Source organism: Antechinus flavipes, chromosome 6 (genome assembly GCF_016432865.1).
Source record: "Antechinus flavipes isolate AdamAnt ecotype Samford, QLD, Australia chromosome 6, AdamAnt_v2, whole genome shotgun sequence".
Classification (NCBI taxonomy): Eukaryota; Metazoa; Chordata; class Mammalia; order Dasyuromorphia; family Dasyuridae; genus Antechinus; species Antechinus flavipes.
The window spans coordinates 52,439,116-52,461,589 of NC_067403.1; the positions used below are offsets into that span (position 1 = coordinate 52,439,116).

A 22,474-nucleotide genomic window follows, 5' to 3' on the forward strand; every position below is an offset into this window, starting at 1 on the left:
TCCTTGATTCTTTTCTTTCCTTGACTTTTGGGAGAAATTAATTTTTATGCTGTCCCATTTGATTATTTGTTTGTTCTCTTTTCTGTAAAAAAGGTAGCTTAAATGAGGAACCCCTCCCCTGTCAAAAGAATGTCAGAAGCATTCCAGTTCTGCTTGAAGCACTAGAGCAAAACTCCACCCTCCTGGGAAACCTGATTTCTGTTTGGGGGTAGAAACAAGAATACAGGATGGGTGAGTTCTTTCTCTGGGGGAAAAATCTTCTGTCCTTGATCCCCTTCATTAGACTACAGAATGATTCAGTTAATAAAGGAGAAACCAAACTTAGAGAGAACCTAGTCAGGGTGTCCAGATTTCTAGAGAGAGCTCAAAACTCATGAGCTGCCCAAGTCCTCAGCTGGCATTCTTTCTCCAACAATGTGATAATTTAGAATTTTAGCTCCAATATCAGGAGGTGTCCAATTTATTTAAAGTGTTTCAGAGTTTCCCTTGGTGTCTTTGGTTATGGAGAGACACTACTGGCCATCAAGTTATTGATTATTAGCTAACCTAGTTAATAAATTGATCATTAATATCTGGAGGGTTTGTCTCTTGCAATTTTTATTTGTGACACTGTATGATATAATAGATGAGAAAAATGAAGCCCAGAGTTGTAGAGTTATTAAGTATCAGAGGTAGAATTTGAACTAAGTTTTCCTGATATAAAATCTGGTCTCTATGTAACATGTCACATTGTCTCTCAAAGCCTTTATTACATAAATTCCCAAATCAATTTACTTTTCTGAATTCTGGTTTTGCATCTCTTATTATCTACTGTGCATTACATCTGTAAAAGTTGGCTTACTAAACTAGTTAACCAAACTTACAGCTAAGTTTCACAGTGGATAGGAGTGTGGGACTTGGAGTCATAAAAATCTGAATTCATATTCAGCCCCATACACTGGCCCTTAAATCCTGATTTCAACGTCATTTAACCTTTTTCAGCCTCAGTTTCCCCACCATAAAATAAGAACAAAATAATGCCTACTTCACAAAGTTAGGTTGAGAATCAAATGAATTAATATGTATAAAGTGCTTTGCAAACATTAAAACTCTATCTAAATGTAAATATTATGAACATGTCCAAACTGGAACTCATCATCCCCACATATTACCCCCTTCTCAAATCCACAAAGAATTTGTGGTAGAAACTTTCAGTCATACCATCCAACTCTCTATTTTCAAATATTTAAGAGTTGTCTTCAAATATTTGAAAAGCTATAATATTGGTTGGTTGGTTCTTTGTTTCTCTTTGTTCCCAAAGAGCACCAAAATGACATTTTTGGGGTCAAAGTGCTATGTGCCTGATGGTGGCTGCTCAGATTAATATAAGCTGGGAAGAATCTGCCACAGGTTGGACACAGATAGCTCATGTGAACATCTGGAGTGGAGATTCTTTAAAAATGTGCAGTTCACATGGCCTTTGAGCTACCACGATTCTTTGCTCATAGAACATGGTACCTTTTTTGATGTTAACATGCCGTGCTAGGGTCCCCCATGTTTCACAATCGATTCCAAAGTTCTTTGGAAAGTTCTTGAGAGTTTTAACACTTTTTCTGACCTTTATGTGAGCACTTGTCTTATTTGAATAGTCCATAAAATAGTCTTTTAGGAGAAATGCATCTTTGACATTCAGATAATATGGCCAGCAAATTGGAATTGTGCTCTTTGCAGTAGAATTTAAATGCTTGGTGGTTTTTTAGCTCAAAAATGACCTCAAGGTCTGGTAACTTATCTTGCCAGGTGCTCTTCAGAATCCTCCTAATACAATTCAAATGAAGTTATTTAATTTCTTGGCATGGAATTGGTATTCTGCACAGACTTCACATGCTACAATGAGGTCAGCACAATGTCCCTGGAAACCTTCATTTTATTAGACAGCCAAATACGTCTACTTTCCATGCTTTTCTCTGAAGCCTCCCAAACACTGTTTGCAATGCATATGTCACCCTCATCATCTGTATCTATGTTATACTGCCTATGTAAATTGGCTCTCAGGCTCTCATGCAGATTATGATCTTCCAAGTAAAGGATCAGTCTTTTAAGGAGAATCCTGGCAAGAATTTTACCAACAGTAACTGGGAGAGACTCTCACTCCCTCTCCCCGCATCCATAATTGTCAATGGACAAGTTATTTCCTTTTCTTTATAGAGATGGACAATGGAAGTACTCTTGAAATCCTAAGGGATAACATATTATCTGGGATATTGCAGTCATTTTTTGTCTGAGCAGTTGATCCCCTGCCTCAGTTGTTATACAAACTGCACTGTTTGTCATACAAAATGCTTTTCCATAGAAGAGAATCCTAATGACATTTAAAACCTGTTTTTCAGTTGTAACCTGAGGTATATAGTCAGTGGCTTCAACATTGATTAATGATAGTCTATTGAGAACACTATTGAAGTGTCCAGCCCATCTCTCCAGTATCATCATCTTATTAATCAGTGTGACTCTATCACCACTGACTAGTTAAAATGTACCATCGGTCATCATTATCCCATAAATAGTCTTTAGGACATTATAAAGCACTTTCTGTTGTTACTAAGAGCTAAATGTTGCCTACTTTGAGATAGATGAACTATTCTGCTAAAAATCCTATAGAGTTCTTGTTTTTCATTTACCAGTTTCTGAATTTCCCCATAATTTTCTTTAAACTAATTTTGATGTTTGTGAGTGTTCTGGCTCAAAATAGTAAATGTATTCTATACTAAAATTGTAAATGCTGCTCACTCCTTTTCTGTTCTAGTCTTGCCAACTTTTGATGGCTTAGCTTTCCCTCAAATTGTTCATTATCAGAGAAGTGCTCCAATCTGTTGACCTTAAGTCTTTTGTTAATCATCTTGCAATGGGATCTTCTGTGTTTGTTGAGTGCAAATGTTTAGCTTAGAGAGGATTTTTATTATCAATTTAGCACTTGGCATCATACGTTGTCTTCATCACTTTTAGATCCTGTCTGTCTCTTCACCTTACAATGACATAGTCTCTTAAATGCCAATGTTTGCTTCCATGAAGTTTCATAAAATGGAAGATAATGTTGGTGATGATCCCATGAGATCCACAAGTCTTCAGTAGTAAGAGACAATTTCTGTTTCTGTTTCTGACACCATTCATCTCAAGGACCCCCTGCCATGTCTAATAGAATTTGCCTATTCTGGCATTAAAGTCACCCAGAATTACAAGCTTGTAGTCTTATGGCACATTAATGATAGGAGTCTCAAGTCTTTATAAAAAATTTTCTTTGACCTCATCAACATTCTCCACAGTGGGAGACGCACTGTTGCTGATGGCATGGTAATTTCCTGCAAGTGACAGTCGCAATATCACGAGCCTGCCATTCACTCTTTCTGAGAAGCATAAGTATAACAACTTGTTGACTTGATTACTTTTGATTGCAAAACTTAATCCAGCTTCATGGTTCCTTTCACTGTGTCCATCTCAGAATAAAAAACATTAAGCTGACCTTCATTTGTCGGTCTTGTTTCATTAAGAGCTGTTTTTTGGATGTGTTATGTGATGAGTTCTCTCACAAGAGAGGTTCACTTTTAAAGTCTACTGGATTTCTTATTTTCCATAAATGTGCACACATTCCATATACCAATGGTGAATAGAATCATCTCCATAAATCTGTGATTTGACCACAGAATGGGTCCTTACCTGCCTGTATGCAAGGTGGTGACTACAACTCTCAGGGCATTCTCACTTGCTGTTTCACATTTGCCTGTTGGTACAGAGCTTTGAGCTAGATTAAAATGGTAAAATGGTGTAGGTGATATCCTTTGACTCATGCATAAAATGGATTTAAATAAGGCAGAGTTTGTGCAAAGTCATTGGACTCACTCTCTCCCAAAGACTTAGGAATCCAGTGACAAGACAAAAGTCAAGATGGCTAGTGATGACTTGGGATGCTGTGGATGACCTTGGTACATTTAATGTCTAACCAAGCTCTAATGCTCCAGCGCACCTGCTTCAATTGCTTTCATGTTCCTTGGAACAAATTGTTCTATCTGCCCATTCCACCAGTGGTAGTTTTATCACTTTCACCTGTTTTAGCCTGTGCCCTAATTGTTTAGAGCTATAGTTGAGAACTGGGTGAATCAATGGCACACTAAAAAGCAGCCCTGAAAAGGGCTCAGCAGCCCTCACATCACAGGAACACCCCTACGCCCATATCAATGTTAGATATTATTAGCATGTCCCAAATGAAACTCATCATCCCCCTCCCATATTTCTCCTTTCTGAAATTCATCTTCTATACAAGATTTGCAGTAGGAAAATTTCAGTCATGCCATCCAACTCTATCTTCAAGTATTTAATAGTTGTCTTAAAAAATTTGAAAGGTTATAATGTAAAAAGAGTGGTAAAATTAGTTTAAAAGGCAGAACTGGGTTGGATTAATGGAAGTTAGAAGGAGAGAGGTTTTAGGAACACTTTACAAAAACAATTCTAAAAGTTCAGTGATGAAAAAGCCTGCATGAAAATATCATAAGATTAAACAGAGAAAGTTAGAAGTGCTCTTAGAGATTACTGAATGCAACTCTCTCATTTTTACAGTGTTAACACTATAACTATAAGGTTACAAATATTAAATCTCTATGTAAAGCATGACATGGCACTATTAATAATAATGATCATTATTATTACTATTATAATTATCATCATTATTATTGAGGAAATTGAGGCAAAGAAAAGTTGCCACTTGCTCAGGGACTGAGAAAGAATATAAATGAAGCCTTTCTGAATCAAAGTTTCTTTCTGTAGTTAAACTATCTAATTTCCCCATTAATGGGATTTAAATGGACTAGATGATCATTGGTTAAGAATACCATAGAAGACATTCCTAGACTCTGTGGAAATTTAGATTTGTTGATCTTTAAATTACCTTCAATTCTACCATTTAAAAATATGGTTTTCATATTTCATATAAGGCAGCTGGAATATATCAAGGTTCCAGACACAAGAAGATACTCAAGAATATAAAATGCTCAAAACTATTTGGTCTAATCCCTTTTACTTGTGAGGTATCTCATGCTGGAAGACATTCAGTCATTTACCCTAGACTATAGAGCTTTAGAATCTACATTTCACCATCCACTTCCTTTCTCCTTTACCTTGTTTCCTTCCAATGCTAATAGAATTTGTTTCAATGTCTTTGGGAAGAGCAGTTCAGCAAAACTCCATTTCCCAACTCATGGGTTTCAACCTATGATAAATAGGAATATTCCACTTATATAAAACTTACTTCTTAAAGCAGTGAGCTGCAGTAACAAGCCATGTGTTACTAATCAGAGTGGCCCCACATTGATGCACATTATTATGCTGAAGACTGGCTTGCCATGGCCAGGCAGACTTGGGTGCAATTTCTCCACCAACTATTCTGTTGATTATTGTTGGAGTCACTCGTTTGCCACAACCTGTAAGAAATTTAATGTATGATTAAAAGTTTGTATAAATCACCTTCAAGTTACATAAGAGAACTTGTAGACATGTTGTATTAGAATATAGTATACTTTGTTTTCTCATGATTGTCAGTGGTGTTAGAGTATAGAATACAATGCTAATAAAAGAAACGTTTATTGAACATTTCCAATATCCATATTGGAGATGCAAGATAAAAAACAAATTAAAAAATAGTACCTTTTTTTTTTTTTAAGAAGTTAACATTCTACCTGGAGGTATATAAACAAATAAAACAATTCAAGATAAGTAAGGGAAATAGAGGAAACTAAAAACTGTAAATATCAGGAAAGACTTTTCATAGGAAGTGGCCTTTTAGTTAAGCCTTGAAAGGAGCTTAGAATTCTGTAAAACTTAGGTGGGGAAAATGCAAATGAATCATAAGGGATAGCCTGGTAAAAGGAACAGAGATGGGAAATGGAATATTGAGTTTGCGTAATACTAAGTGTCCTGATGTAGAGAGAATATAGAAAATACGAAGAGAATGGTTCAAAATCTGAAAAGTTAGGCTAAAATCAGATTATAAAGGACTGAGGACTTTGTATTTAATACTATAAACAACAGTAGACCTCTTTAATGGTCTACTATTAAAGATTCTTCAGGTGCACAGTAATGTAGTCAGAAGTTTAATTTAAAAGGATTATTTTGTCAGTTGTGGATCATGGAATGAAAATGGGAGAGATTCAAAGCAGGGAGATCTAGTAGACTATTTTATAATAATCCATCAGGACACAGTGAGTTCCTGAACTAGGGTGATGGCTATGTGAATCTACAGAAAGGGGCAGAAGAAATGTAGAGATGATTGGATTTAGATGATCAGAGAAAGGGAAGAGTTGAGCATTGCTGAAATTTCAAATGAAGTGGAAGAAGGATGAAGTTTTTCATTACTTTTCATTACTTAATTTGTAGCATTAATATCTATCCATCCTACATGCACAGATCTAATTGTTGTACAGTTTAGTCATTTCCACTTAAATTTCCCACTGTGGTTTGATATCAACTTGTGCTGCTAGAAGTTATTGAATTCTTGAGACCCTTGGGTGGTACTGTATATAGAGTTCTGGACCTGGGTTTAGAAGTACCTGAGTTCAATTGTGGCCCTCAGCAAATCACTTAACCTTTATCTGCTTCAGTTTACTCAGTTGTAAAATGGGGATAAAGATAGCATCACAGGATTGTTGTGAGGATTAAATGAAACATTTGTAAAACATTTAGCTTAATAAATGCAAAACAATCAATCAATCAATCAATAATCCCTTCCTTCCCTCCTTCTTTACATGTCTCTTTCCTTCCCTTTTTTAAACTTTCAATCCCTCCTCCATTCCATCCCCCTTTCCATTCTTCCTTCTTGTATTTTTTCTACCTTCCTTTTTTCCTTCTCTCCCTCCCTCCCATTTTCTTTCCTTTTTATTCATTTCTTTCTTTTGACTTTCCCTCTTTTCTACTTCCTTTCCTTCTTCCTACCTTCAATCCTCCCTCTTCTTTCTTTCCATTTTTTCTTTTCTCCTTCTTTCCCTATCTTCCCTTCTTCCTATTTCCCTCCCTCCCTCCTGCTTTTTCTATCTTCTATCTTTCCTCCTTCCTTTTTTCTCCTTCTTTCCTTCTTTCTTCCCTCCTTCCTACTTCCCTTTTTCCCCTGCCTTCTTTCTTCATTTCTTCTTTTTACCTTCCTTTCTTCTACTTCCTTCTTCCTCCCCACCTTCCCTCTCTCCTTTCTTCCTTGCCTCTCTCTTTTCTTTCTTTTTCCTTCTTTCCTTTCTTTTTCCTCCTTCCCTTTCTTTCTTTGCTTAGCTCTTTCTTCCCTTCCTTTTCTCCTTCTTTCCCTTCTTTTATTCCTACCCCTAGTTTTATTCCTTTCTCTCTCTCTTTCCTTTCATCCTTCTTTTATTCTCTTGCTTCTTCCTTTGGTCACTTTTTTATTTTCATCCTTTGCTCTTTCCAATTTTGTTCCTTTTGTCTTCTTCCTTCCTTCCTTCCTTCTTCCTTCTCTTCTTCCTTTCTGTTTTTCCATGCTCCCTCCTCCTTCCCTCACTCCTTTCTTCTTTCCTTCCTTCCTTGCTTCCTTCCTTCTTTCCTTCCTTCCTTCCTCCCTCCCTCCCTTCCTTCCTTCCTTCCTTCTTCTCTTTCTTCCTTCCTTCCTCCCTTCCTTCCTTCCTTCCTCCCTCCCTTCCTTCCTTCCTTCTTTCCTTCTTCCCTCCCTTCCTTCCTTTCTTCTTTCTTTCCTTCCTGTGCAAGGTCACTGGTCTCACTTTTTCCTCTGGGGTCATCTGAGACCATGGCAAAATATGCATCAGGATGATGGAAATGACTCCAGATGCAATGGGATTCCTTAACCTTTTTAAGTTAAGTTCTTTTCCAGGTCTCAGTTTGACTGAGACATTGCACATTCAGTGTTTAAGGCTAGGTAAAAAATGAGACAGTGAGTGGCCTCTTTTACCTAGTTAAAAATTGACAGCAACAACACTACAAATCAGTTAAATAGCCATTCCAGGTTTTTAGTAGTAATAACTATCTAAAGTGTTATAGATAATTACAAACAGAATCATATAATAAAGCAAAAAGTAGCAGTGACGTATAGAACAAATGCATTGAAAGCCTGAAATTATATCTGATTAAGCAAAGTCTCCCAAGGATGGTCTACAAGGAAAGTAGAAAACAGAAAAAAATTTTTTGGCAGTTTACAGAAACTATTTTAATAAACTCTTTTCTTCATGAAAGGTAAAGAAACCACCACAATGGGACCTTAATGTCACAATAGAAATGGCGTTAAAAAGAACAAATAGGAGAAAAGTAGACAAGTCGGACTGGGTATGAATAAAAGGAGATCTATGTTGGAGAAGACAATTGTGAAGGTGTTAAGAGACATATATAAGTTATCTAAGGGAGAGGAAGAAATCAACATCAAGAAAAAATCTTGAATCTTATTAATGGCAAAGAAAGGTAACCATAATACAAAAAATTACTGATCAATATACCTACTTTCCTAGCAAGAGAAACTTTTGTCAGTTTTATCTATATATGAATTGAGAAATTTTTGATAAGAGTTTTTGTAGGGAACAAGAAGTCTTTCACAAGCAATATTCTACAATGGACCATATCTTGACAACTTTAAAATGGAAAGTTGTTGAAAATATGACAGGCCATTGGAGTTTATTATTTATTGATTACAAAACAAAACAGAACAACAAATTATAGACTTGTTTGTAGAAAAATATCTCTTGTTTCTATATCAAGATCATTCCTTGGAAAAAATGGAGCCTGTGCTTATATCTGGTAGAATCATTCAGGCAAATCTCACTGCTCTGGAGATAGTGATGAAACAATTTTGTTCAAGCATCCTTATTATGTGCATCGGAGACAAATATAATTTTTAATATTCTTGCTATGAGTTTGAATTGATTAGAACATGGCACTGATGAAGCAAATATATATACTGGGTGCAGATCCTGCATAGACTAGTTAGACTTATATAAGCAAGTAACCTTAGCTATTTTGAGTAAACTGATCCATGTGAACCATTTGTACAAGAAAGACTAGTCAAAGGCAAGGAATGTGGAAGAAATATATAGTTATATTTATTTGTGGATGAAAGACAGCCTATTACCTAAGGAACTGAGATCAGCCATTAGTAGTTTCTAAGTCCCACTTAAGCTGCCTTTTAAATATATTATTCCTCAGCACAAAACATACATTGTAGTTTTCATATGCACATATTTCCCTTAGACAAGACAGTTTCCTTCTTTCAGACAAATTTTCATTACTTCTTTAATATGATTTAAGTATATTTTGTGACTGAAAAAGATCAGCTTTAAAATTCACTTTTTATTCAGCTTCAGTTTTTTACAAGACTTTAATGCATGTCTGTAATAGGTAGATTTAAGGGTTTATTTTCTTTTAGAGAATACATGATTTTATCTCTTTTTTTAAAAATCCCCAGTGCTTAGCAGAGTGCTTAGCATAAAGTACCATAATAAATGTTTAATGACTGCCTGACTTTTGTGTTTGTAGAGGGGAAATGATGATACTCCATTTTGAAAGAGTTTCCTTTTTTATGCTCTGGAAACCCTACTAATTATTTAAATAAAGTTCTTAGACTTACATGATTGGACAGTTAGCTTGCCCGATGTTGAACTCATAGCTGGAAGAAAAAGTGAAATAGCAAGATTTGACGTTATTTGGATCTTTCTCTCTGGCAAATATTATAGAATTCTGATCAAATGTGAATTTTGGTTATACTATCATAATTTCAAATAAATGTTTGAAAGAAAAGAGACTAATCAGATAAAGTGACTATATGGTAAAAAGAACAATGTGTTCAGCATTTTCAGTAAAACTGTGAAATGAGTCAGACAAGATTTGCTAAAATCAATCACCTTGATGGAACTATGATTTCATTAATATAGATATAACTTGTCTACAACTTTTTCTAATGTGCAAATGTTTTCTGAGCATTCACATAAATTCTTCAGAGAATGTACTAAATATATTGGGTTATGGCTATCTATTTCTGGATCTTTTAACCTTGATATATGATCTGGCTTTTCCCCAGGGTCTTCATTTTCTTGGTGATATCTTTTATATAACTTCTTAAATTCGATTCATTTTAAGTTCAGTAAAGTACTAGAGCATATTGATATCAACACTGTATTCCTCCATGGCCTTTTGAGTTATTTACAATTCTTTCTATATCATAATGTATATAATGATGTTCCATGATTCACGTAAAATGACACTTTTTCTGGGAAGACTTTATTGATGCTTTCTCTTTCTTCCAAACTTGGTTTGAAGTCTTTAAATGAGAAACTAGAATAAGGAGCCCAGGCCAAAGTTCTGAACCTATAGATTCCTTTGGCTAGTTGAAAGGGGATAGGGCCCAGGACCAATAGCGCTATACCAGAGTTCCTATACTTGTGTCCCCATTACTCTCCATAGTAAAATACCATCGGGAGCTCCAAATGCTTAGATTAGGACTAAGCAGTGATCATATTTCATCCTAAATTAAACTCCTGTATAGTGAAAGTTTGCAGGTCCTTAGTCTTAATCACTTGTAAGATACTGGAAGAACCTGTACTCAACTCCTGAAGAAAGCAATAGAAAGACCCCAGACAAAACAAATCAGGATCAAACTAAGCCCAGAAATCCCTACAGAAATGCATAAGACCTGGCCCTAACACCAAGTCTTAAGAGCAAAGAATTAATAAGCAACAACATCATGATATTCACATCATGAAAAATATTATGATAATGAAGATTTCAAACTCAGAAGAAAAAAATCACTCCAAAAACATCCATAAACAAAGGCTTAAAAAAAATATAGCTTGGACTCAAAGTTAAATAGAATTCCTGGAAGAAATTAATCAAGTTTTTAAAGAGTTAAAATTATTCTATAAATGAGATGCTAACAAAAAGAATTGGAGAAGAAATGAGAGCCTCAATGCATTGACTTGGAAGGAGAAATAACATTGTAGTAAAAGAAATAGACAATATGTTCAAGTAACAGAGTACTTAAAAATTATCGTAGATTAAATAGAAGTTAATGAGTATGAGACAATAAGAAGTATTAAAATCAAAATACTGAAAAAATAGAAACCATTGGTATTTCATATCAAAACAACTAATATGAAAATAGATCAAGAAAAAATTTCAGAATCATTGGACTATCTGAAAGCCATAATGACAACAAAAGCCTAAACACTAATAATAATAATAATAATGAAGTAAGAAAGGAGTATATATATATTTTTTACCTTTGCATGGCACATTTACAAGAATTCTACATGTATAAGGTATAAAATCATCACAAAGAAATGCAAAAAAGTAGAAATATTAAACATATCCTTTAGTGATCATGATTCAATAAAATCATAGTCAATTAGAAAAGATTAAAAACTAGCTAGATTAAATGACAAACCCAAAGAATCATTGAGTCAAAAAACAAATCACAAAAAAATTTAGGTAATTTCATTAATGCTAATAAAATCAAACATTCCAATACTTTTTGGAACACAGTCAAAATAATACTTAGGTTAAGTTTACATAATCAACATAAAAGAAAGAACAAATGAATAAATTCAATATGAAATTTTAAAGAAAACTATAGACCGATATGTCTAATATATTGAAAAATGTTAAATAAAATATTAGCGAAGAGGATACAGCAATATGTCATAATTATTAAATACAATGACCAAGTTGGATTTATACCAGGAAAATAGGATTAGTTCAATATTAGAGAAACTATTAAAATATATTATATTGTTTAAAGAACAAGAAAAAGACAGTATTAATAGACACAGAAAAATTATTGAAAAGATACAATCCTTTTCTTGGTAAAAACGCAAGAAAACATAGGAAGAAGTAGTTGTATTTGTGGTTGCTATTCAATCATTTTTCATTTATGTTCTACTCTTTTTGACCCCCACTTGACATTTTCTTGACAAAGATTTTGGTTTGGCAAAGTCTTTGGCATTTCCTTCTCCAACTCATCTTACAGATGAGGAAACTGAAGCAAACAGGGTAAAGTGACTTACCTAGGGTCACACAACAACTAAGTGTCTGAGGCCATAGATTCTTTCTGACTCCAGTCCCAGCACTATATTTACTATGCTACCTACCTTGACCCTTGAAATAAATAGACCTTTATCCAATAAGGTAAATAATATTTATTTAAAACTAAAACCCACCAAAATAAAAACCCTAATTAAGCACCAAAGTAGAAGTTCTGAAAAGCAAATAAAGGGAAAAAAGGAAGAAAGAGAAAACAAAACAAAGCAAAACAAAAAAAACACTAAGAAAACATTCTAACAGAGGAATTCTTTTTGGACCAGTTTGGACTAGAGAAACAAATCTATAATGAAAAAAATGAACTGATGACTTCACAGTTCTTCCTATAGCTTTAGTATATTGGTTTCCAATAACAATTCACTTATTTGTCTTGTTAGCTAGATGATCCTTTCAATATCACTTGGTAAGGATGAACAAATGCTTTTTCTACCAGAGCCCAAAGGACTAATAGTGCTTTTAAAGTCAGCATTTTGCTTGGCTAGTTTCACTGTAGAACAGAACAGAAAAACGGCAACAACAACATGGTAGATACTCATAATTTGCTATTCTCTCAGAGAACTAATACACTAGTTAGTAGTCAAACCTAAATTGGATGATGTTGCACTTGTCCTGGCTTTTCACTCTTTCCAAATATTATTTTAACTAGATTAAAATGGAAAAAAAAGCATTACTCTCCATCACTGAAAATTACCCCTTTGAGTTTGGAAGTCAACAGCTTTTTTCTCAAGGTTTTATTTGATCAAGTCATTCTCTAACTTAAATGGAAGTTCTTAAACGTTGGTATTATGCCAGAACGACCTGTTACAGGCCTTACTTTTGTAGTTCTTATAGAAAATTTTAAGCCTATTTTGTGTTCCCTGACAGTTTTAGATCATGTAAGAATTTTAAAAGCCATCTTAGACTGTTGGAGAAGATATTTTCTCACAGGGGAAGAGCTTTTTAACAGTTAAAGGGCATTTTGAAATAATATTTATCCATTCTTCATTCAAAGTGCCTGTATTCTTATATTCTTGTCTTTGTATGTGAAAAATCAGTCTGATATATGGAGAACAGCAATGTTCTAGCAAGGAAGTGAGACCTGGGTTATTTTGTCCCTAACACTTTTCAGTTATATGAGTATGAGAAAGTCATTCACCCTTTCTAAGTCTCAGTTTCTTCATTTGGAGAATAAAACATATATATATCTACATATACATATATATGAAACTAATAATATATATACATATATATAAAATACATAAATATATATATATGTACCACTTACCTCACAGAGCTGTTGTAAAGGTTAAATGAGACAATATATAGATAAAGTGTTTTGCAGACCAATAAATGTTAACATAAATGTCAGTGATTATAAAAATTATTCACATAAGGAACCTTTTTTTTTCCTTTTTCCTAAAGGGAGACACTGTTTTATCTTTTGGTTAAAAAGCACAAATCAGGGCAGGGGAAGGATTGAATTCTGTTGAGCTAGCCCTCCAGTTATTGATGCCTTTCATTTGCATAAATACTTTTAGACTGCAATGACTCTAATCCTAAGGAACAATTTATAGAATAGTAATAGTTTGTAGTTATGTAGCACCTATGTCTCAAAAGTATTTTCTGCATTCTTTTGAATCTTCACAATATCCCTAGGAAGAAGGGAGTAATTATATTTATTAAATTCTATTAATTAATTATCCTCCTTTTACAGATGATAAAATAGAAGTTAAGAAAGGCCAAATGATATCGGGTGGTCCCTCAATAAGTCATGACAGGACAAGATCTTCTAGATTTCAGGTTATTTCTCCATTTGCTAGCGTATATATTCTAGGATATGAATATAAGTCTTAGCTCAACAGCCTATGTCCCAACAGAAATGCAAGTCAGGTAATGGGGCTGAAGGAAATCAGACCACGTGCTTGAAATTATTTCATATATCATTTGCAATAACTTGGTCTTTTAAATTCATAAGGAATTAATGCTCTTTATTGGCTACCTCCAGCTAAAGTTTTCCCTTGAGACTTGTTAGCAGTAAACTTTTATTAAACAGCAACTATGTGTTATACTAGGTTGTAGAACTAAAACGATAAAAAAAAAGAAATTACTCCTACCTTTCAGTGTCTTATAATATATTGTTTGGCTAAGGAGTAAAGGACAAAATGAGAGCTACTAAGTACAAAATATAGACAAGATAGATCCAGAATAATTTCCAGGGGAAGTTCATTGGTAAACTGAGTAGGTATCAAGACAGACTTTCCATAGGAAGTACCACCTAAGCTGAACTCTGGAAGGAAGGAAAGATTCTATAAGGCAGAAATTAGAAGAAAGTAGAAAAAAGGAATGGGGAGAAGTTGTTCAAAGGCAAGGAGAATGGAGATGGAATATGATATATTGGTAATAGAAAACATGCTGATTTGTCTGGACTATAGAATGTGCTGGGAAGGAAGTGTTCATCATGGGATAGAGATTATCCCTTGGAAGCAATAAACTGGAAAAACATGTTTACAGTCAAAGGTTCTGATAAAGGCCTCATTTCCAAAATGTATAGAGAATTGACTCCAATTTATAAGAAATCAAGCCATTTTACTATTGATAAATGGACAAAGGATATGAACAGACAATTTTTGGATGAAAAAATGAAAACTATTTATAGCCATATGAAAAGATGCTCCAAGTCATTATTAATCAGAGAAAAGCAAATTAAGACAACTCTGAGATACCACTACACACCTGTCAGATTGGCTAGAAGACAGGGAGAGATAATGCGGAATGTTGGAGGGAATGTGGGAAAACAGGGACACTGATACATTGTTGATGGAATTGTGAACACATCCAGCCATTCTGGAGAGCAATTTGGAACTATGCTCAAAAAGTTATCAAACTGTGCATACCCTTTGATCCAGCAGTGTTTCTACTGGGCTTATACCCCAAAGAGATACTAAAGAAGGGAAAGGGACCTGTATGTGCAAACCTCTTTGTAGTGGCCAGAAACTGGAAACTGAGTGGATGCCCATCAATTGGAGAATGGCTGAATAAGTTGTGGTATATGAATATTATAAAATATTATTGTTCTGTAAGAAACAACGAGCAGGATGATTTCAGAAAGGCCTAGCGAGACTTACATGTACTGATGCTTAGTGAAATGAGCAGAACCAGGAGATCATTATATACTTCAACAATGATACTATTTGATGATCAATTCTGATGGATGTGGCTCTCTTCAATAATGAGATAAACCAAATCAGTTCTATTTGTTCAATAATGAAGAGAGCCAGCTACACCCAGCAAAAGAATTCTGGGAAATGAGTGTGGACCACTGCATAGAATTCCCAATCCCTCTGTTTTTGTCTGCTTGCATTTTTGTTTTCCTTTTCAGGTTATTTTTATCTTATTTCTAAGTCCAATTTTTCTTGTGCAGCAAAATAACTGTATGGATATGTATACATATATTATGTTTAACACATACTTTAACATATTTAACCCCCAAGATGGGGAGGGGGTGGGGGGAAGGAGGGAAAAAGTTGGAATAGAAGGTTTTGCAAGGGTCAATGCTGAAAAATTACCCATGCATATATCTTGTAAATAAAAAGCTATAATAATAATAATAATAATAATAATAATTTTAAAAAGAGATTATCCCTTGTTCACTGAGACTGTTCCCGGGAAGCACAAGTCCTGACTGGTGCTATCAAACTATAAAATTCTTAAGTATGGGGTAATAATCACCAGTTCCCTCTTAAAGTGATAAATATACTGCTTCAGGAGGGCTTTCCTAACTAAGTTCAGAGTGCCTCTTCACAAGGGCACCTTGAGTGATGAAAATGGTTACAGCTCTAGTAGATCAGCTATTTAGTTATAGCGTGATTGCAATCTGCATCAATGGAAAGAGCACCCCTGTTCATGCAACTGGAGGCGCTTTGGGTATTGGTAATTCCACAATCCATGATGTAACTCAGCAGCATGGCCATTATCTTGTAGTTCTCACAATGTCTTTTGGGATTGGCTTCCTAAGGCAACAGAAGATCTACAATACACTTTACAGATTCTTTCTTTTCTTTCCTTTTTTTTTTATTAAGACAATATAATTTTAATAATGTTTAATAATTAAAATGAAAAAAGGATAATTTTTAAAGTTAGTGCTTTGCAAAACTTATTTAGAAAGGTCTAATGACCACCAAAGAGTTAATAACTAACTCCCAAAGTACAAGGAGGTAGCTATCTGTTAGAACTTGCTTTTGCTATTCATGTCTTCATCCCTTTGGGGAAAATAGTATATGTAACATCCTATAAATTCTTTAAACAAAAGAGTTTTTTGACTATGTTCCAGATTCTACAAAAAATGCAGAACTTGCAAAACACCATAGATTTTTCAGTTGCTTAGTCACAGAGACAACAGCTAGGACAGCCTAGCTAGCTCTTATTATTGATAAACATTTACTTCAGCTATTTTGGAATGTGTACCATGAATTGCTTCATTCAGCAGAAAATAAAAGCCACTCTATGATGTAACTAAGATTTACTAAGATTTCATTTTTTTAAAAGTCACACCTTGAGCATAGACGATAAAGGAAAACATTGAATGTTATTTATCTTATCTATCATCAATCTATTTGTCTGTTTATCTATCTATATCTCTACCCACCTATTTCTTCCCTACCTCCTTCCTGTTTTCCTGCCTTCCTTCTTTTCTTCCTTTCTTCCTTCTCTTCTTTCCTTCCTTCCTTCTTTCTTTCCTTCCTTCCTTCCTTCCTTCCTACCTATCTTTATTTATCTATTCATTCATGTACCTAATTATTTGCTCATTTATTAAGATGTTTGTTTGTTTGTTATGTCATTTTGGCCACATATTTATTTGTTTATTTTTATTTCTTAAGACTTTATGGTGTCACTATGGATAAAGCACTGTGTCTCATCAGGAAGACCTGATTTCACATTCAATCTTAGGCACTATTAGCTATTTGACTCTGAGCTAGTGATATAATCTCTTTCTGCCTCAGTATTCTCAATTTTAAAATGAGGTTAATAATAAGAATTACCTCCTAGAATTATTGTGAGGTTCAAATGAGATAATATTTGTGAAGAGCTTAGCATAGAACCTGGCACCTAACTATACACTTAATAAATTCTTATTTCTTCTCTTCCTATTTCTTTGTATATTCATTGTCATTCATTTATTTATTTGGTGGAAGAATGACCAATATGTTTATAAATATATTACATATATATATATATAAATTTATTATTTATAAGTAAATGCCTTAATACAAGAATTAACAATAATTGGAAAAACAAATACTCACCACTGAGTTGAAGGGATGAAGCATTTATCCTTAGAGTTCTTGTATTCCTTATTTTCTGATGTAAAATGTTATGAATTTTTTTCTCTCTTATTTCTCTTCTCTCATTGGAGGGAAACTGAAACACCATCACAACATCTGCTTTCATGCCATCTATGTCTGGCCTGCAAAACACAAAAAAAAAACAGAGGGAGATACCATGGAAGAAAAATCACTAGAATGGGAATCAGATAACTTGAGTTCAAGCCCCAGCTCTATCACTACCTAGCTAGATGAACCTAACATGGATTCTCACTTTCTTCATTTGTAAGAAAATTGAAATTATTTAACTGCATGATTTTGAGGCTATCTTTAGTGCTAAAATTCTAAGCCCTTAAATATTTAATTTTTTTCTTTTTCTTTAAATTTAATTTGATTTTATATTTTATAGGGAGGAAGGGGAAAAATCAGAACAGAAAGATTATTTTCTATACTTATTCTCTTATTTGATTTTAAAACCCTTTATGTTCATCTTATACAGTTATATGTTAATTTTTATTTTGCCTCTCTCTCTATATATAATTTCTTTATCTTCTTCCTACTAAACTGCAAGCTTCTTGAGGTAGGAGAACATGTCACATTTATCATTGTAGCTCCATCAGCAGGTGGAAGAATAAATTGTACATATTCCAATGGATCTATGATCTCTTCAATATAGATATTCCCTTCAGTGATGCAGATTGCAATCTATCATTACTTGCTCTTTCTTTACAACTTTTGCCATTTCTTCCCATCCACTCACCACATTTACCACGGGGTTAAATTCAAGGTTGTAGATGCTTTTCTTGTGTTCTGTTGGCATCCTAAGGATATCATTGTCCATTCTCCTTACTTTTATTGCATGACCAATGCATTTTTCCTATCATAAGTTGTATGTAACAGAGGGCTTAGTAAGGTGGCTATTACATAATACACATTTAATAAATTCTTATGAAATTATTCATTAATTTGATATCTATGTGGAGCAGAATGGTTTTGAATTTTTTGACATAGTGATGGCTTGATTCACTCAATTCACATGACCTTAATTTTTTACTCTTCTCATTCTTATCTCACAGAAGACAGTTGTCCTGCTTTTGTTTTTGTTTTTCTTCCATATTATTCACTATGTCAGCAGGTGTGTCAGGTTAAGTGCACAGGGAAATAAATGTATGACAGTGATGTCATAAAGTAGGATGTGGTAAAGATTGGTATGTACTTATAATACCTTGGTTTAATGTAATATCATAGAGTTGAATTATTTCATGACTGAGAGAATTTAGCAATTTTCAGGCTATTTTTCAAATCTATTTATATAGATTCATATTCTGGTATAGATTTGCCTAAAAGTCTGGTAAAAAGTTTTATTTCTCTTCCTATGTGTTGGTTTGTGTTTTAAATTCTAGGAATAAAAAGCTAAAGAAAAATGAATCTCCCAAATTCTTCAGGCTAAAAAAGAGTAGGGGGGAAGGGAGGAGAGGGATTAGCTAATGAGTAGAAACTATCAGTCATTTATAGAATATTTCATATATTTCACCAGAGCGGTAACTAGTACAAGGTAAATAGGGATTTGTCCATTGATTACTGTACATATATGTACATATACATATATGCCAAACATTTTGTTAGGTGCTGGGGCTACAGTTAATGAAAAAAAAGTCCTATTTACAAGGAGCTTAAAGTTCTGTTTTGGAGTGAATAACACTTCCTTCTTGGAACTTTTTTTTCCTTTTCCTCCTTTTCTTCTATACCCCTAACTCATCTTGTGGTCCTCTTTTTTAGATTTTCTTGTATAATGTCCTCATGCCCCATCTGTTCAATCCACTTCCTAATGCTTTCTCCATTATAAAAATATTCTTTGTAATTATCATACCTCAGAAAATTGCAAACACAACAAATCAGGTTTAATTTATTGTTGGTAGATTATCTAGACTTAAGAAAGTAGTAGAGAAAATATTAATGAAAAAAGTTAAACTTAGAAGTGTTTTATGCTTTTCAGAGAACCAGTTATGATAAATTTACTAGCACATTCTGTCACCTTCTTCTTTACTCCATTAGAACTGCTTTTGCCCCAGGGGAAAAATTCCTAGTTAGTACTATGTGTTTTATTTCATGCACAACATTGAATCTGAAGATTAGGACTTTAGATGGTACTTTATATCAGTTTGACAAACAATTTTCTTTTAGTGTATGCAATCTGTACCCACTAGAACATCTCTAGATTTAAATGATTTGATCAAAAACATCTAGGCAATGAGAACAAGATATCAAACAAGATGCCGAATGAATAAGATAAATTTGTTGCAGTGATTCAGTACTTGTCATTCAAAATCAGGATAGAAAGTTTTAAAATTCATTAGCTTGGGGCTAGAAATATCAAAGGACCTGCCCCAGATTATATATTTAATAAATGAGATGTTTTATGGCATAGAATGAGCACACTGATTTATTAAGAACTCGATTTGAATCTTTTTCCTGACATTTACTAGCTTTGTAAGTTGGAAGTCTCCTAATATCTGTGATTCTGGGCTACAAAATAGAAATGATAATAATTATGTTACTACTTGTCAGGATTGCTATGAGATGAATGCTTTGTGAATTGTAAGGTGCTATGTAAGTATGAGCTATTAGTAGAATGCAAATTCAGAATTTTTGATCCCCAAGTCTTATATTCCTTCTACTATACCATACTACCAATAAGTTCTCAATGGACCAATCCATACTTTTTCAGTGTCCCTGTTGTTATTATTTGTCCTTTTTTCTAGAAGAGATGACCTCAGGAAGATGGTGTTTTGACTTGCAAGTGAATGGGATTTAAATGAGATATGGATGTGCAAAGTCACCAGCCTCAATCTCCCCTCCAGAGCTATCTGGGTCCAGTGGCAAGACATAGATCAGGATGACTGGAGTTGGTCTCACATGCAGTAGAAGACTTTGGACTTTTTAAACTAAGGGCTTCCCAGGTCTCAGTTTTTCTGAGATGATACCCATTCAGTGATTAAGAGTAGGAAAGAAATAAGGCAAAAGAGGCCTTTTCTACTTACTCAAAAAAAAAAAAAATCAATCTGAGAGGGGAAAACCCTCACAGTTTCTGGCCAGAGTACAGGGCCATCTCTGCTTGTCCTGATGCAATTTTTCCTCTTCAAGAAGGAAGAAAAAAAAATCAGATGAGGAAACTCAGATCGATTCTATGATTCCAGGAACATAGATAATAAATAGCAGAGCTGAGATTCCAGTTCAGGTCTTGTGATTCCAAATTCAAGTTTAAGACTCTCCTCAACACAATGCCTCTAATCAAATGGGAATTTTGTACATCTCATCCTCAGACACTAATGAATTGTTTTATGAAATGCTGTAAACCATTTTGAATAGCCAATCACCATTAGCCAATGAAAACCAGAGGCTTTTTTCTCCCTGAAAAAAGGGATTCATTTTCTTTTAATTCACAAAAAAAGTCTTGGTCTGAGAAGTGAAATCATTTCTGATATGTTTGTAATATATGGGGTTTTGTTGTTTTAGGGTTCTTTAGTCACTCAATTGATTCTCTAAAGATCATTAGAGTTTCACTGTATAATCTTTGGGTACATTACAAACACCCAAAATAAAACAAAACAAAATGAAAAAACTAATAAAAGCACAAGATACTACCCCAAACCACAAGTTGTACTTCTTTTTAGCAGTATCCATTGTTCTTGGAAATGACAATAGAAAAAAATGATAAATCTTCTTAGCTGCTGATTTAGCTCCTGCTTTGTAAAAAATATATGATATGAAAAATCTGCCAGAGTAAAGTTTACTAAATATAGTTTTGCCATTCATTGGTTCTTACTTTTGCTTGCTAAGTTACCTTTGCCCAGTCTGTATTTTCCAAATATACTCACGTCAATTGGACAACTTGATTCTTGATATAATGTTTGTTCAAGATAGAATCCATAAATGTCTCATCCACCTGATTGGGGGGGGGGGGAGGGAGAGAGAGGGAGGGAGGATATGAGTTAACAAAAAGATGTTTTGCAATAAGAGTGAGTCCTTGATTAAGAATCAAGTCATTCACAGTGAACTTCAACTGAAGGCTATTACCATTATCTAGCCTAATTACACAATTGCTAGTTTATGAACTTGCACCATCATGTAAGTCACTTTGTTTTTTCTTCCATTCTTCCTTTTGTCTATCTTTTTAACCTTGCTACTTCCTTTTGGAATGGTTTATTGCTCTCAGCAACTGTTGTTTCTTTTTCCTACATCTTTCTGTATACTATAACTCTGAAGGTACTCTGGCCAATAAGCAAGATCAAACAGAATGGTTCTATTCTATCTCAATAGATTCATAGAAGTATTTGACAAATTACTAGAAATAAAAGTCTATAACTTTATTTTTTAAAATATTATTTTATTTTTCCAAACATATGCAAAGATAGTTTTCAACATTCACCTTTGCAAAATTTTCCTCCCTTCCAAATTTTTCTCCCTCGTCTCCCCTACCCCCCAAGACAGCAAACAGTCCAATACAGGTTAAACATGTGCAATTCTTTAAAACATATTTCTATGCTCATCATGTTGCATGAACACACACACACACACACACACAAACACACAGATCAAAAGGAGAAAAAACACAAATAAAAAAACAAGCAAACAAAATCAACAAAAAAAGGGAAAACATTATGCTTTGATCCATATTCAGTCTCCATAGTTCTTTGTCTGGATATAGATGATACTTTCCACCACAAGACTATTGGAACTGTCTTGAATCACCCCATTGTTGAAAAGGGCCACGTCCATCACAGTTGATTATCATATTATCTTTTTATTATCTATTATGTTCTCTTGGTTCTGCTCACTTCATTCAGCATCAATTCATAAATGGTTTTCCAGGATTTTCTGAAATCAAACTGCTCATCTTTCTTATAGAACATAAATATTCTATTACATTATTATACTAAAACTTATTCAGTCATTCCTCAACTGAGGGGAGTCCATACAATTTCCAGTTCCTGCCACTACAAAAAGAGCTTCTACAAACATTCTTGCATATGTGGGTCCTTTTCCCTCTGTTATGATGTCTTTGGGATACTGACCCAGTGGAGGATGTCTATAATTTTAAAGATCAATGAATAAATTGT

At 34.0% G+C, this 22,474-nt stretch overlaps 1 protein-coding gene across 1 annotated transcript in view; it reads right to left on the minus strand.

The window, feature by feature from the left end:
• TMPRSS11A (transmembrane serine protease 11A) overlaps nucleotides 1-22,474 on the minus strand; it is a 57,255-nt gene that overhangs the window by 8,726 nt on the left and 26,055 nt on the right. Inside the window, exons 4-7 of the mRNA XM_051966668.1 lie at nucleotides 21,233-21,300; nucleotides 17,337-17,497; nucleotides 9,590-9,628; nucleotides 5,276-5,447 (exon numbers count right to left, since the gene is read on the minus strand). Of these exons, the coding sequence (XP_051822628.1) occupies nucleotides 5,276-5,447; nucleotides 9,590-9,628; nucleotides 17,337-17,497; nucleotides 21,233-21,300 (440 nt within the window). The remainder of the gene's footprint in view (nucleotides 1-5,275; nucleotides 5,448-9,589; nucleotides 9,629-17,336; nucleotides 17,498-21,232; nucleotides 21,301-22,474) is intronic.